This window comes from Oncorhynchus keta, chromosome 21 (assembly GCF_023373465.1).
Source record: "Oncorhynchus keta strain PuntledgeMale-10-30-2019 chromosome 21, Oket_V2, whole genome shotgun sequence".
NCBI classification, from domain to species: domain Eukaryota; kingdom Metazoa; phylum Chordata; class Actinopteri; order Salmoniformes; family Salmonidae; genus Oncorhynchus; species Oncorhynchus keta.
Genome location: NC_068441.1, coordinates 27,932,219 through 27,950,372, shown reverse-complemented (window position 1 = coordinate 27,950,372; position 18,154 = coordinate 27,932,219). Strand labels below are relative to the sequence as shown.

Genomic DNA, 18,154 nt, shown 5'->3' with positions numbered 1-18,154 from the left:
GCTGACAGAGAACCGGGATCAAAACCCGAGACCACGTTGAGAATTGCTAAGGGCCAAAGAGTAAAAAAGCAGCTACTTCTTGGAGTAATCAAACGACTACTGAATTGGCTGCACAAATTTCAAGTAGGCCTATAGCCTTATACTTCCCCAGCACAGCCCGTTTTCCCCGTGGCATCGTCAAAAGACAGTGGTATGAAGCACATGTTCACCCATCTTTATTTCATTATTTAAAACACAAACATTAACGAATGCCTTTCTTCTCAAGATTTCAGTCCACTTCAAAGACAACACTTCATTCAGCTATCTAAACAAGGTGAGCAATTTAAAATATAGGCTCTACCATGGTGCTAACTGTTCTAGATGAATTAATAGGCCATTAAATAATTCAAGTGCATTTTGTTCCAGAGGATCAACCCCCATTCTACCACTGAATATATGATTATTTCCACAAAGTGAAACAGGGATTTGACAAGAAAATGTGAACTGTAATATGTGAAATCGTTTTACCTACAAGGCCTTCAAAATGTTCTTTGTGAGCAATTATAACCATGCAGAGTATGAGAAAAGGTTGACATAACACTGTTTTGTGGCAGACATTGGAAATGAGGGTGAGAAGGAAATGGTTTAATTGTTCGCTACTCATTGTTGACATGTGCCTCATGACAACATTTATGTGAACTCAACATCTCACCTTAGTTGGTGGCCTGTTCTGTGTTCTTCACTTTCAAACATTGGGCAAATTAATGTATATTTTTCCATGTTCCAAAAGAATGGGACATTTGCAGGAAATGTAGGATGACCAGAACACTGGTCCATGTATTGCCCAATTCTCAGCAGAAATCCTCTATTACATGCATTGTTCGTGATTTACAATATATATTCTAAATAGTTAATAATGATTTGTCACAACTGTAATGCTGAGGCTAAAATAACTCATCCCATGATCATACTTGGCACATTGAGTCAGATCTTAGCCACATTCCCCCAAATATGAATCTCCTGCCGACTGGCAAGTTATGTATTCCAATATACCTTTCATATGAGGAAACCATTCACAGTATAGATGTTAACTACGTAATGTATAGTAAGGTTTAATGTTTTATCGAAACTATTTAGATTGTACGAGTATCTCACTGTTCTCACGACACTGTTGCCAAAATCAAAAATTTTACATGAAATATTTCAAATACAATATCGTCATTGAGAATGATATAGTCCCCGCAATTGACTAAAATGTGTCTGTTACATTTTAAGATCCCTGGATGTTTAAACGGGCCTGATAAAAAAACAAAAAAACACAAACAGAATAAAAATGTACAAGAAGTTTGAAGAGTAGGCTAACTACAATGAATTTACCTTTCGTGGTTGTGTTTTATATAAATTAATAGTAAACTCACACGGAGAAAACAATGTTGATAGTACAGCAGGAATATACGATAATATCAATAACTTTCAACTTGAAATTAATTTAAGGAAAAAGAGGGGAAGGGATGAAACGTTAAAATTATTAAAGTAATATTTTCTATAATTAATCTATTTCAAGCGTTTACATTCTCAAAAGTTCTATAGGACTCTGTTGAACAAGTTCATATTCCAAGGTATAAAATAAAACAGTACAATATTCAAACAACATGACAGATATATTACATCATCAGATCCATCATCGAAGAATGTTCATTATTATCACACTGAAACATCGCATCACAAAAGTCACGGTTTGTAAACGAGTCTTTGAATGTCATCTCAAACAGAAACGTTGATATTATTTGAAAATGCCCCCTTGTTTTAGATGGACTCTTTCATTTTAAGCTTTGAGTCCTTCTTCCACTTCATTCGTCGGTTCTGGAACCAGATTTTGATTTGCCTCTCATTCAGACAGAGCATATGCGCGATCTCGATGCGCCTACGACGCGTCAGATACCGGTTGAAATGGAATTCTTTCTCCAACTCCAGAGTTTGGTAGCGTGTGTAACTCGTCCTTGACCTTTTGCCGTCAGCCTCTGTGGTGTAATTGAGAGAAAATGTGACCGCACTGGAAATGTGAATATTCATATAAAAACAGAGTAAACATTATCACTTAAAATATATCTTAACTTGTCAATGGACATGCAATGACTTGTAGTTTACCAATAGATACGAATGAATAGCAAAACACAGCCTGTAAGTCACTATTCTGTGACTATATCCCCATGTCAATAGATGACTTTAAAGTTTTAAAGTTACTGTATGGCCTAATGAACGTAAGGATAGCTGGATGGCTGGATGGCTGGATAAATGATCATCAATATAGAGCTGTATGAGTTACCAAAATGTGTCCATTCGGTTTTACTCAATGAAACTACAGTGATTGTATCACTATTAGGCCTATGACTAATAATAGTATTGTTATTATAATGCAAATGTGTTTTTTTTAAACAATAACTAAAACAAGGACAAGAGTCATCACAGTTACATAAATATCCTTTCCCCCTCTAAAGTAGCCTACGTGCACAATGGTGTATAACAAACAATAACTTGCCACGGCCAGTAGCCTATATACATATTTTATTACATTAGAAACGTTCAGTTAAAGCGTATACAGTGAAATCCACAATCTCACTCTTCAGTTCAAATATCCTCGAAAATAAGGATCATGTTTATCATACTACGTTGTTTTGGTTCTAAATATAGAACGCACACATTGTTTGTTGAGGGTTTGCAGAGACTTGTGTCTCCCTTATCCAATTACCCTGTCATAAATTTGGACGCAGATCGCCTCTTCGTTGTAACAGGACAGTTTTACGAGCAATTGATGCCTTTGTCATACAATTTATGACTGCGAGTTTTATTATTTACGAATACGACCTATAAAACTCATAGAAGAAAAACTGTGAATGGACTCAAGAGGGTAAAGAAGATAGAACACATGGAGGGGAGAGGGTGAGAGGGACACTCTCCCTTCTGTAGGAAATAAAGGGAAAAGAAACAACAAACTTTACCGTGACCCATGTGTAGTTTAGTCATCCAGGGATATATTTGCGGTTGCTGCTCGCTGGTTTGTGGCGAATGGTTTGCTAGTGTTACTGGCTGGACGGGTTGCAAAGTTCCGACTTTGATCTCTCCTGTTTGTGTCTTGCGGATGGGCATTTCGCTCAAATCTGAGTTCGTCACCGGTTTTCGACGATACAGTCCCAGATTTAGAGATCCCTGGCCGCTTGTCTGCTCGTTCATGAGGTGTCTCTGGGTAGCGTCTCCTGTGGAAGACTCTGGCGGTGGTTTAAGGTCGCCAGGATTGCCACGCAGCACAGTGTTCATCTCTCCCATGCCAATGGAACTCGAGGACCGTGGGGACGCAAATGACCCGCGGTGATCATGCCCTCCATAACCACTGTAGCCGGACACGTTGAGGTCAGGGTTAGATCCGTAGCCATGGTTGTGCAAAGCGAAAGCTGACGCATCGTGAGTTTGCTTAAACAACGAGTTGGCTACGTAAGAGCTCATTTCAAGAGAAAACGCAAAGGAAACGAAATGGAAGCATTTATACGGACTAAATTATTGCATTAAAGTTTTGACGTAACACGATAATTGTAAAATATGTACAGATAGCAGTTATAACGGTGTGGTATTGTTATTGCGTTTGCGTTTGATTTGTAGCTCTTTTGAAGTTCATGGGGTTTTATCCTAAAAATGACAACGATTTATAGGTGGGGTATTTTTTTTTTTTTTTTTACCCATTGCCCAAATATGGGACGTCTAAAAAGAATCACGTGCTCGTATCGGCCAGTCATAAATTTGGCTAGATTACACTTGGATGTTATTAATGGCAATAGGAGAAACGCCTGATATCCGGGCAGCGAGGACCCTGATGGGGCACTGGCGGAGCAGGGCTGGACGGAAGGCCGAGAGCGTCACCTGGTGCCAGGGACGGATAAGAGCATAAAACACACAAGGGCATAGGGCACCGTCTCCTTCTCCTCTCTGCCACACTATATCTTGATCTACCTGGCAACAACTACACAGTTATGCGCATCGAGGCATGCGCGCACATAGAATATTGTTATTTCGTAGGATATAACTGCATTGATGGCTAATTGATTACCACCATAATCAACAATAGTAAAATTGCTCTATAGGTTTGAAATCAGCCTTAAAAGTGTAGCGTAGAGCAGGTAATCGGTCTCCAAACAATACAGGGTCAATTTTCAACCTCCTTTATAATATAATTGTCAGGCTACATAATGTCTGACCACAGTTTTAAGCAATTGTCAGTAGGGTTTCTTTAATTGTTTTAAACTGCTAATAATAATAATGATAGAAGGCTAAACAATCCATTGCTATGGTATATGACTTGGGCCTTCTGTTATGCAGTCACCGTACTAGCAATACTTGAGCTTCCTTTTTTGGGTCGCTATACTGTAAATTCGCATTTTTTTCACTGTGGCTATATGTTTTATATTGAATTGTATCTGGAATTGTTTTCTAAATGCCTTGACTGATCATAGCAACAAGTTTCTCGATACGTTTGAGTAACGACTCTTAGAATGATAATGCCAATATTATGATAATGTCAACACAATAATAACATAATAATTCTCATACGAGTAAATGAAACCCAAAGTTCTCTTTATTGATGTTGCGTCACTGGTTTATCTGAAAAGACAAAAGCAAACAGAGTGTCTTCCGTAAACAACGGTAACATCGCCTGGCAATGGTTTTAAATGGCTTGTGTGTGACTAAGAAGGCCTTTTAGTATAATGCTTATAACGTTACATATAGGCCTACCTAATAACACGAATTACAACCTTAAACCATACAGTGTAAGATGAAATGGAAGTCTATTCAGACTAGAAAATTAGACAGGCCTCACAGACGAATCGAATTGTGTGTGATTTGCGTTTCCTCTCCAGTTCCCATCCACATTTTCCAATATTTCTGTAGCTATTTGAAATGACTAGCCTATTCAAAGATTTCACTGCATGGCTTTGAAAAAATGTGGATAAATGTAATTGCTTTAACATCTCAATGAGCCCTACCACAGACAAATATCAGAGAGCCACAGAACATTCATTTATTTTAAGTGACAAAGCTTTGAATTAAAAAAAGAAAGGCAAAAAAACATTAAAGGGTAGCTGGCTTTAGGTCTATTATATGACGAATAAAAAACTTGAACAATGACATGTGTACACATTTAACCTGGAGGGCTATAATGCTGCTGTTTGAGAACGAGACTAACTTGGTATGGTGGGCGCAAAGACATGGACAACTTTTTTATTAACAGTTTTATTAAATATGACTTGACGTAAATGTCATACATCACTGTTATTGTTTAATTTTAGATTTTCATCTAACGCTACAATCTAAGCTACATCGGTCAGTTATTATTTGACCACATACTCAATGTAGGCTACTGGTACATATCTAAACATAAATAAACGTAGGCCTACTTACTACAAAAAAAGTTGCGGGTTGCACACAAATGCTCTCACAGGGCTAAGGCATGTATAACAGATACACACACACACACATATATATATATATATATACAAACGTATAAACGATTTAGGTCGTGTGGGTCGTTATTATTCAGAATAGTTTTTTCGTACAACAGAACAGCAAAACCAAAAAAACATCAATAAGTTACACAAGTGGATGTAACGCTTGAAGTTTAATTCACATATTATTTTTGGAAAAACATATTCGTCATAGGTGTACAGACATCTGAGAACCATGTGTTTTGCATCGTTGTCAAACAACATTTATGAAAATACAATAATGAACGTCTTCGCGTTACACACAGTCTGTGTAGGCTATATGAGGGAATGTCAAGTAAAGGAAAGAAATTCACCGTGAAAAGTGCATATCAATACATAATTTTTTTTAAAGGCAAACATTGACGTCTGAAGATATCTTGCATCCACATTGCATTTAACGCAGCCATATCTTTGAATAAACTAGTGTTTTTTTATTGTGCTAAAAAATAGTTGATAGGTACTTGCTAGGTAGTTAAGTTATTCTCACATCACGGCGGATTGATGCATATAGTAGGCTAGGATATGAAGTCGTTCATTCTTTCTTCTCTTCTGTCGCCTCTTCTGTGTCCTCTTTTCCTGTGTCTTGACTTACCCCTGCCGAACCACTTTCGGCGAGAGTGGACGTTAGATTGCTTTCCTTTTTCCATTTCATCCGGCGATTCTGGAACCAGATTTTTATCTGACGTTCGGAGAGACATAGTGCGTTGGCGATTTCGATACGCCTGCGTCTCGTCAAGTAGCGGTTGAAATGGAATTCCTTTTCGAGTTCTAGAGTTTGGTATCGGGAGTAAATTTGGCGTCCTCTTCGCCTGTCAGAACCGTATCCAACTCCTGAATGGAAACACAATTTGGAATTATCATAATCTGGCATAATCAATATTTTTTTTACGTAGGATATGCAATGTCACTAGCCGAACACACGCGCACACATAATCACAAAAAAACACGGAAAGAATCTATGTCTAGGATATAGCCTAATTGTGTCAGTTCTTACATGCTAGCCTATGTTTTGCAATTATCTAAATAATCAACAACAGTGGTGGTGCATGCTGACGCAACACACATACACTTCGCTATCAGGGGAACCCAGTCCACATATTTGAAGAGATTATAGGTTATTCGTTTTACAATACCGTGAACTCTTTAATATGGGCGACAAAAGGGATTAGCTTAAAATATATAAACTATTTTGTTTTGAGGGACGTGGGGATGAACTGTGACTGAGACTTTTTCCTACGAAGATAAAAGGCCTTTATTGCATGCGACAGGGTGCTGCTGTAGTAATGGTTTATGGGGTGATAAAAAGTAGCTTCCCCAGTCGTAAAACGGACCAGCTCGTTTAATTCATCTCTAGGAGTTTGTAATAGGCCTTACTCACCGCTATGAGAGTTCATCCGTTGCATCCACGGGTAGATCTGAATGTTCCCCTTTTGTTCCTGTGAGCCGTTCCTGCCTTGATCAGACGGGTAATCCTGCACGAGCGAGCTTTGTGAACCTTGTCCCAAACTGCTCTGCCTACAGCTGGGTAGCACGTCCTTGTCTTGGTAAAACACGTTGGATCCATACTCGTACGGTCCCCTGGTCGAGCCGAATACAACGTTGTCTTGGGGAGAATAGAAAGGCGAGGAATATATCCGGTTTTGGGCTACAGCGGTTCCGTAGGAGGAGAAGTGTCGAACTGGGTCATAGGTAGTTGAGTTTAGGGCCACGTTTGGTAAAACCTCTTGACCACCAGCTAAATGGCATGAGAGCGACGGGTTTGCGAAATAAGAATTCATACCTCCCTCTCTCCCTTGCTCCCTCTCTTTCCCTTTCCCTCCCTCCCTTTCAATATCAGCTCTCTTTTTATTCTCTCCCTCTCTCACACTCATTAAGTCACTCTCTTTTTGTCACTGTCAGTCTATCTTTTAATACAGGCACGCTGTATGATTTCTTTATAATATATTTCTGGACGCCAATAAAGACACAAGACACCGCCGAATGTTGTCGCTAAAGCCTCACTCTAGGATGGACAAGATGACAATGTCAGCTGACCAAATTTGCTCCAATAAAAAGCAGGGAGTATAGGGACTGAGGGAGAAAAAGTAACTTAATTTTTTACAATTCTCAGTCAAAACTACGAACTACGCAAAATATGCGCGCGCACACACACGCCATCGTAAACTAACACGTGCACACAGGCGCGTGCACACACACGCATAAGGAATACATACATAGGGAGCATTTACGCGCACGCACGTACACACACGCACACACCCACACACACACACACACACGCACACACACACACACGTCTTCTCTTGCCAATCTGCTCCTGCAACCGCATATTTTTGTTGTACAGTACTATCCCATAGCAACATAATAATACTCCTGTTCACAAAGGTATAAAGAAGATTCAGTGTGTGGATGAATTAAATCAGATGGGCCATTAGCAATAAACATTCACAATAATGAATTAGCCTAAATGTGGAATTTAATTATTGAGAGAAATAGATGCCATCGCCTGACAAGCATGCTGTATTTAAATTATTTGACTTGAGTCCAGTCTCTTGTAATTAAAAAAAAGATTGGACCTTAAAGAAGAACGGGAGTTATGTTTCTATACCCCTCGCGGTTGAGAAAATATGATTAGGGTTTATAACCGCAATACAGTGTGATCGAATTATTCAGTTCGAAAAAGCTTGACATTATTGCCCTCTTAAGTCGATGAATATGTTTTTATTCGGTGTGGGTTACATAGTTTCTAAACGGATTAAAAAACATGATTTATGTTGAAAAAAGAGGATTAGGCGGGCCTAATCCAATTGTTAAAATTAAGTCAAGAAAACGTGTTTGGGTGACTTTTAATTATATTTATTTACAATAACAACAAATAGATAGATGGGGAATGCTTTAGCCTAATATGAATGGACTGAATGTTGATGTACTGATAATATGATGGCCCATAACACAATGATCTAATACTTCCACATAGGAAGTATTGCGTTAATCCAGTTTGACATAAAATAAATCCTAACACAGGCTTTTTTTGAAGGCTACAGGCTGGCAGGATAACTGAACACACACACACTCACACACCTCACACACACATCTCACACACACATCACACACACATCTCACACACACAAACACACACACACACACACACACACACACACACACACACACACACACACACACACACACACACACACACACACACACACACACACACACACAAACACACACACACACACAAACACACACACACACACGCGCGCGCACACACACGCCAACCTATTTGGTATGACACGAAAATGGAAAGGGTTCACTATTACTTACGGCAAGAGAGGCGTCCTCTTTTTGCTAATGCTACCCATAAAAATAAGTTATGTATATATTGTTGTGGATAGACGGGCATGTCTTTTGGGGCTTCTCCATCAAAAAGCGAACAGCTCTAGGCTACATTTGATAGCGTGTGAGGTTGCCCGATATAGGCAACGTTTTATAAGAATTAGATTAGACCTGGTGCACAAAATTCGAGAAACCTATTCGAAGAGGTAAGAAAAGTCTTATATAGGGACAAGAGGCTTTTAGCTGCGTTACCCCTTTATTCAGTAATTATTCTTTCGGCAGAAAGAGGGGGGTTTATGGCAGTTTTAGAGTGAAAGAATGTCTTAACCCCCGTGTAAAGCCGCAGAAGTCATAAAACCAGACAAATTACGGATTCTAGTCTATACTCTTCTCCTGCATGCACTGTGTGTATCCGCGTGTGGGAAATCCGCGCCCATACAAATAAATGAAATGCACTAGTGAATGGAAGGCTTTAGCGTTAGAGCATGGAAAGAAAATACACTTTAATTAAAGACATTTAGTGTTGCCTTTACAAAACGTGTATTACTACAAAGAAGGCGACAGGCCTAAACTACAGCATAAAATGCAACAGCAAGAGAGCAACATTTATTGATAGGCTAAATTACAGTATTGCAGTGCAACATTAGAGGGTTGTAACTGTAATATGTTGATAATTTCTTGATGAAATAGCTAAGCCAGTGTGGAGATGGAAAATATGAATCATTGTCGGAATAGGTCTATTGTAGGACAATGCAATACAAAATAAAGAATGAAAAACGAATATAGCTAACATCTTGATTTTCAAATATCCACTAAACATATTTAATATGTGTTTCAAATGTGTCTGTTGCGGTTTTGTCTTGGCCTCGGTATCAAAATCAAAATATTAGACTTCCACACAAACAACGTAGGTCTATCTAACGTTATTTGTAAGACAAGACAGTGGTAGACTATTCTTCTTGGAGTAACATGGGAAAGATAAAACCGACTTTTATGACAAGTGTGATGATTTCGATTGATATCCACATAGCCTAATCAATCCTACTCTGCCTTCCAAATAAAAGTTCAGCACTCAGTTTAATCGAACTAATGAGCTCGCGGGTCTGGCAGAAGTTGTCGGATACAAACGTGGTGTTACCCAAACAGCCTTTGATCTCTAAATCCGAAAGCCTTTAAAGGGCTATTGCTTTAATGCGGGCCATATGACAAACGCAGCAGTTGGAATGCAGTGGGTGAGCCTTTCTGCAAATTGAATAGAGAACTTACATGGAACCTTTTATCTCTGTAGGGCTAGTTTGTCATGCAACTTTAGATAATTAATACATGTGTTAATTGAGCCCCCCTCCTCATACACACACTATTAGATTATACACGTTGAGTAACCTATATCTATCTCTTTAATAGTGCTTCTCTCTTCCTCGCGTAAAACATATGTTGTTGCAAGGCTGATGCGCTATCTGTGAAGGAAACGTGAATTGGGTTGGGGGAGAGGTAGTGGTTTTTATTGTACTATGGAAGTGGAAGTGTATGGGGAAGTGTTTTATTGCACCCTTTGTGGAAGACAGTCTGGCATTTGCACCCAAAAACAACTTTGGAGGTCTTGAGGTCTGCAACTAAAACGGACTAAAACCATGTCGTCCTGATAATGTTAAAATGGTGTTCTATGGCAGACACAGCAAGTCTAACAAAACCTTAGAAGCATACAAGAGTAGCACAATTATGCATTCTAAAACAAACTATTGCAACTCTAACTCTGTCTTATGCGCCAGTAGAACGAAGATAATAGGTTAGTAAATAACTATACTTATAGTTATATTCAATATTACTGGTTTAAGATGATATATTATATAAAACCATCATTAAATTACAATATTATCTTATATGGGCAAAACAACCCTAAACGTAGGCTATTTAAAATAAATTAAGAAAAGCAGCTGTCCAAAATGATCACATAACTTGGCTACAATAGTCTCTCTCACATTATAACGATAAGGCTTTTGTTTCAATGCACTTTCATATTATTATTATAGAACATAATTATTTAGAATATTTCTAACATTTGAATAAAGCACAATAGCAGAATGTGCAACAATCTCGAAATAATTTGAACGAAGGCCTACCCCTGCAAGTATAAAGCTTTTAAAAGTGACTTTACCCTATGCCATTCTCTAAAACCCTCATCAGTTTTTTAGAAATTTCCTGAAATGTCCTGCAACCCCCCACCTGCTTTTACAGCAAAATAAATTAACATTAAACTGATATGAAAACAACCACAGTATAGACAGAGTGCGTCTAGAGAAAATCAATGCCTTTTCTAGTAGGCCCGTGCATTTTAGGTGCAGCGTTTTGGGTTCAACCAAATATTACGCACAGGTTCTGTCTAGACACCCACAATGTTATCGTGGCATGAAATTTGCTGACTCGAATAAATATATACTCTTGTTGTACTTGATTTTCATTTTTCATATTGAGCTTGAGTAGCGAGAATGTTTATGTTTATGAAATGTTGTAGTCTAGTAGGCTATTCACACGTAGGCTATAGGCCTACACATCTGTTGTCTATGATTAAATTCACTATAGGCCAGGCATGCATGCCAACCTTTTGTGATGATAGATGTTCACTTATAGGCCTACAAAGAGTTTCCTCACTTGTTGACTATGCATCCATAAAATGTAAATCCCAAACAAAGCCAAGCGACACCTGTCTCTCACTGTAGAGAACTGGGAAAGCAGCAACAACAGAAGCTATCATAATAATAATAATAATAATAATAATAATAATAATACATCTTCAATAGAAAGAAGTCTACAACCCTCAATGTTGGCGAGGAATGGCACTTTAGTACGGTAAAGCCAGTGGGTTGTTGGTTGCTGCAGTGTAGTCACACGGTTTTTGCCACGTGTCATATAGGTTCCTAACAGTGCATCTTTACAATAGACCATACTATGACACAAAATATATATGGAGCATTACGAACAAAACCGCGTGCAGCTTACTGTGGGCTACCCAAACAACATGATGTTGTTATTTTGTCCCATATTGTGTCAAAGCTAACATCTAATTAGATAAAAACCAAGGTGACTGAACACACCCTACTGACATAGACCTACTGTGAGTATGTATGTTCTCGCATTATCGATCACACAGTAGTATTGGCAGTGACAGGATTTTGAGGTGCTGCGATCTAACACTAGATGGCAGTGTTGACTGTAATACATATTAGGTGTGGGGAAAAGAGGTAATAAAAGTTTGAGCCTGAATTTGTAGGCTATTGCCAAATGCTGTGCATGACAATCACACGTTTGATTTTATATTGCTGTGATGCGTTATTGACTTACGCGTCGAACATACCGACAGTGATATTGCATTTTGTTACACCAGAATTACATTAATTTCCAATGAAAAGCTGCGTTTGCCTTGCATCATTGCGTTGCAGAGGAAGTTGCAGTGCGTTCGGTGTGGTGCATACATTGGATTTATCGAACGATGTGTCAAAACTGACAGAAATGTTAGCAGAAAGTTAATTTTTTAACTTTTGTGGCATACATATCCAGACGATGCTGCATACTATTTTGCACACTACGCTGTCGGTGTGTTCGAATCGTGAGGCTATCCATTGTGTAACTAAATAAAGTGTTTTGCGTTGGTGATCCATGATTATGAAGTGTGTATTTATATATATGTATGTTATCGAAGGCCTACCCCTGTACATTATACACAATACACATTAGTGTACCGGTGGCTATGTAGATTATACACATTATACATTAGTGTACCAGTTCAATAAAGAAAACGAATACTTGCACAATGTTATGATGATGACACCACCACAACCGTCAGCACAACCAACCATCAATAGTAACTTTGTTTTGCCTGCTCATGTTGCAATATGGTTCAGATAAGTAACTAACTGAACAATGATTTACGCATGTGGAGCAGCTTTACCTACCTATATAATATCACTGTAAGCTTTATAAGAAAGGCTACAGCTTGTCCCATCGCAATACATTGTCACACAGAGACATCGGTCCTAAACATTAAAGCCAAAATAATAACCTAGGCCTGGTAGTAAGGTAGGGTTAGTAATGAAATAGATGTTCCTTTTTTTAACATCGAATGCTTGACTGCAGACTAACTGAGAAAACCCAATTCCTGAATCAGACCAGGGTATCATAATGTATCACACTGGATATTTAATGTACATACAATTCAATAGTTAAATAAATGAAATAGCTCAAATTTTATCGGAACCATTACAGTAAATCATGCCAGGCATCAATGCACCAACCAGCAAGCTCTATACCCCACAGGTAACAGTTACTTTTTATGGTCTGGTACAAGAAGCGTTGCCACAAGCTAGTCCTAGTGATGCACACAGGCCCTCTTGCCTATTTCTGTCAGAATCAAAATGATTGCTCACGTGGGTTACAGCGAGCTACTACTAATATCATGAATAGTTCCCCAGTCCCACTTGTAGATTAATTGCAGAATATATAGCTTGGTGTGTAGCTTAATACTCAACAATAATACATACACTATACCTTTATTTTGTGCATTTGATGTTTACACAAACAGATCTAATGACGTTACAATAGTTATACCTATATCAGGGGAAAACAATATGTCCATAGACCTACAGTGTCAATACAAGTATACATTCGATGCATTTTCCCCCCATTAAGCAAAAATATATGTAACAAATTTAAATACATCCGAAGGCCACAGACCATTCGATTCATTTTAAACCAATAAGGAACGCAGAAACCCAAACTTACCTACGTTCTCCTTGCTGCTACAATGACGTACATCCACTGGTCCAGCAGCTACAAGCGCTGGAAAAAAACCAAGCAGACCGAGGAACCCAACTTGTTAATATCCAATATGTCGCTTGTATTCCGTTCAACGCTGTAAAACGAAATTAAAGGTATTCAGGTTCTGAAGTATCACAATCCACAACCTGGATCCGAGTAATCTACTCAGGTTCCACTTCTGACTTAACAGCGATGATCGCGCAAAGGGAATAGAGAGAGAGAGAGAGAGAGAGAGAGAGAGAGTGTGAGGGGGAGCACTGGATAGGGACGGAGAGACACAAAGCGAGAGAGGGAGGGGAGAAGGAGTAGCAGTCAAATGGAATGGCAAACATGTAGGTGTGCTGCAAAAGAAAACACATTTCTGTATAGAACGCGAAACATTCTGTCGCTTAAACGGTCAGGTCGTGTACCGATTGAGAAAGATAGTAATCAGGGGAAGACAACAGTATAAAGTTCATGTTCATGGAGAGAGAGTCACATGTCAAGTTACAGACAATCCAATTTCCGATTCCGTCGTAAAGTTTTATAACTCAGTTGTAACTTTCCCACTAAACAATCAGGAATGCGCTGCGCCTCCTTCCTGCCTGGCCGACTCATTCTCTATATCTTTCATTTTGCATAAGGACACTTCACTATCTATGGAATAAACTCAACAACTCGAGAAACTCACATCTCATTCAGTAGGTGTCGATGAAAGCTAGTCTAGTTAATTTTGTTATTTTTTCCTCTATGCCAACTTACATTTCCATCGATAAATATAGTTCTGGTTTTCTTTGCTTCTGCATCTGAAAACATCAGTCACATAGCCTACATTTTAGTCAGGGCGTAATACAGCAATTACAAGGCGGATGTATCCAGCAGATGCACCAACCACTCCTCCACATGCGCAGTCATGCGGGTAAACATATCGTCACCAAACATGTGCACGCGCATACTGTACCTTCATCCCAGGTCAGCAGCAGCAGCTTATTCTGTACATGATGGAGATCAGCTATGAAATATATCTAAAAAAACATGTTTTAGACCTTTGTTTACATGAAAACATATATTTCCAAGACAGAGACACATTCATGTTATCAATTGATTAGATGACAGGATGAGATTGTCTAACTCTGCCAATAGAAATAGCCTAATTGATTTGAAATCTAATCCTATTGAGTACATTGTCAGATGGTCTATATACCATTTTAAAATATTCTGATGACAGCATAGTTTGCTTATTAATGTGAGACTGCCCTGGTATTCATTCCTGCCTTCCTTCTCTATATGTTTGTTGGCTATGTGAGCACATTGTAATAGGCTATGATATGCTCGTAATGGTCTAATGCAGCTGTTTAATACTTGCTGTTACTGGCAGAGAGGTTTGGAACTATCTTTCTTATTGGTCTGTTAACTCATTTACAGCATAGTGATGTCACCATTGAAGGCCAAAACTCCATCCTACCAAAACAGGCTGAAATTTCAGGCGGTCTTTTCAAACAGCTCTAAAACATGAAACACACCGAGAATCTCACTGTCGATAAACAGCCGATCGGTACTTATCACAGTGGGAGGCTGTTCCTTCTCTTGCTAGAACAAAAGCAGTACTTGCTACTTGCAGACACGTTAGTGATGAACCAACACAATGTTTGTCAGTGGCCACCAACCAATTGGAGAGCCCGAACCCCTACAAAAAAAGGATAAAAGAGGGTATTTTCTCCATACATCCATGGATGAGCCAGTCACACTTCATATGCAATGTAGGCTATGGGATGGTAGCTAGCTAAGTGCACAGACACAATGTACACAACACTAAATACTTCCTACAAGCTAGTGATCCACTTTAGCTAGTATTGACATTATAATTAAATCACAATGGATTAGCTAGTTTCCATGAAACAGCTGCCTGTGTTAGGTGCCTTTCCCCCTTCTGATGACCAGGTGGCGAATCGCATCTCTGCATGTCTGGCAGACATATCAGTGTGGATGACGGATCACCACCTCAAGCTGAACCTCGGCAAGATGGAGCTGCTCTTCCTCCCGGGGAAGGACTGCCCGTTCCATGATCTCGCCATCACGGTTGACAACTCCATTGTGTCCTCCTCCCAGAGCGCTAAGAACCTTGGCGTGATCCTGGACAACACCCTGTCGTTCTCAACTAACATCAAGGCGGTGGCCCGTTCCTGTAGGTTCATGCTCTACAACATCCGCAGAGTACGACCCTGCCTCACACAGGAAGCGGCGCAGGTCCTAATCCAGGCACTTGTCATCTCCCGTCTGGATTACTGCAACTCGCTGTTGGCTGGGCTCCCTGCCTGTGCCATTAAACCCCTACAACTCATCCAGAACGCCGCAGCCCGTCTGGTGTTCAACCTTCCCAAGTTCTCCCACGTCACCCCCGCTCCTCCGCTCTCTCCACTGGCTTCCAGTTGAAGCTCGCATCCGCTACAAGACCATGGTGCTTGCCTACGGAGCTGTGAGGGGAACGGCACCTCAGTACCTCCAGGCTCTGATCAGGCCCTACACCCAAACAAGGGCACTGCGTTCATCCACCTCTGGCCTGCTCGCCTCCCTACCACTGAGGAAGTACAGTTCCCGCTCAGCCCAGTCAAAACTGTTCGCTGCTCTGGCCCCCAATGGTGGAACAAACTCCCTCACGACGCCAGGACAGCGGAGTCAATCACCACCTTCCGGAGACACCTGAAACCCCACCTCTTTAAGGAATACCTAGGATAGGATAAGTAATCCTTCTCACCCCCCTTTAAGATTTAGATGCACTATTGTAAAGTGACTGTTCCACTGGATGTTATAAGGTGAATGCACCAATTTGTAAGTCGCTCTGGATAAGAGCGTCTGCTAAATGACTTAAATGTAATGTAATGTAATGTAATGTGCCAAGTTAGCGCAGTGTCCTTAGCTAGCTAGCTAGTTATGTTGTGCTAGTGAATATGCTAATGTTTGCTAGCTAGCTAAACATTTGTCTATGGGCTGGCGCTGGCAGTATGGGATTATGGCAAGTGAATTACATTGTTTGTTTCTCTTCTTGCTAGGTAGTTAACTAGCTGTGGCCATCTGGCTAGTATCAACGAAGGCTTTTAAAAAATAGAAACATTAAAGCAGATAGCTTGGAATCTAGACCATAAGCAATACGCATGGATATGCATTAACAAACAACGCTACTGCCTCCTTGTGGTTTGGACTATTTTAACAAATGGCTGATGACTTCCAAGATCTTTGCTGTGTAAACACAAAAGAGATTGACTGCTAACACTCTGTTCAGAGGTGCTAAGTACTGTTGGCAGGTAAATGTTTAACAATCCTATATTTAAAAAACAGGAAAATCATGTTTTTGACTCCACTGTGAGGGAGGATCATGTTGCACCATGGATTGAAAAATAAACTCATCCACTATAGAAATTAACAGTTTTATTCTGCATATTGTTAACATTTTACTGTGGTGTAGTCTTAAACAAATCAAATCAAATGTTATTTGTCACATGCGCTGAATACAACAGGTGTACCTTACAGTGAAATGCATACTTACAAACCCTTAACCAACAATGTTTTAAGAAGTTTTAAGAAGAAAAAAGTAGAAAACAGAAAATAAAAGTAACAAATAATTAAACAGCAGCAGTAAAATAACAATAGCGAGGCAATATACAGGGGTACAGAGTCAATGTGCGGGGGCACCAGTTAGTCGAGGTAATTGAGGTAATATGTACATGTAGGTAGTTAAAGTGACTATGCATAGATATTCAACAGAGAGTAGCAGCAGCGTAAAAGAGGGTTCTGGGTAACCCTTTGATTAGCTGTTCAGTAGTCTTATGGCTTGAGGGTAAAAGCTGTTAAGAAACCTTTTTTTCGGTACCGTTTGCCGTGCGCTAGCAGAGTGAAAAGTCTATGACTAGGGTGGCTGGAGTCTTGAACAAAAATCTACTTTGAAACAAAAGTATACACCTCACACACATAACTATGGGCTTAAAAAGAAGAAGCCACCTGTAACATGTCAGATATAGAGTTGAAATGTATATATTTTTTTTGTATGCATACACATCACAGAAGACTGAAAAAAAAAATTTGACGTCGTCTGTTTAATTATTTTAGTTTTTTATTAATTATTCAATTCTGAAAAATATTAATAACATTCCACAAATGAGGCCACAAGGTCATTTGACTGCAAGAAAGGGCTACCTGTTATTATTAAGCGATGTAATGACTACAACGGAATAAAGGTGCATGCCACCTTCACATGATGCATATCCCTCTTTCCACTAAAATATAATTGAGGATTGCATTTTAGTTTTGGGGAAAAAATGTCCGCCATAATGGAGATCATTCTCGGTGTGCACAATGAATTAGCAATTGGCCATCATTGTTTACACTTAACACAATACTTAACACAATAATGGATAGCCTATACCTAGAGAGTTGAGACTCGATTTATTTTTAAATTCTATGAATTATTTACATTGTAGCGTGTAAGCCTACTACATTTCATTTTAAGATGTGTAGCAATTGAA

General features: G+C 39.4%; 2 protein-coding genes across 2 annotated transcripts; both read right to left on the bottom strand.

Moving 5' to 3' along the window:
- Window positions 1-198: 198 nt before the first annotated feature.
- On the bottom strand, window positions 199-4,052 carry LOC118400356 (homeobox protein Hox-C5a-like). Its single transcript, XM_035797085.2, has 2 exons — window positions 2,979-4,052; window positions 199-2,000 (listed from the first exon to the last, which is right to left on the bottom strand). The coding sequence occupies exons 1-2, from the start codon at window positions 3,478-3,480 to the stop codon at window positions 1,786-1,788; spliced, it is 717 nt and encodes a 238-aa protein (XP_035652978.1). The 5' UTR covers window positions 3,481-4,052; the 3' UTR covers window positions 199-1,785.
- Window positions 4,053-4,668: 616 nt separating this feature from the next.
- On the bottom strand, window positions 4,669-8,206 carry LOC118400355 (homeobox protein Hox-C6-like). The gene is made up of 2 exons (XM_035797084.2): window positions 6,889-8,206; window positions 4,669-6,341 (listed from the first exon to the last, which is right to left on the bottom strand). Exons 1-2 carry the CDS (start codon window positions 7,379-7,381, stop codon window positions 6,043-6,045), a joined length of 792 nt encoding a protein of 263 aa, XP_035652977.1. The 5' UTR covers window positions 7,382-8,206; the 3' UTR covers window positions 4,669-6,042.
- Window positions 8,207-18,154: the final 9,948 nt, after the last annotated feature.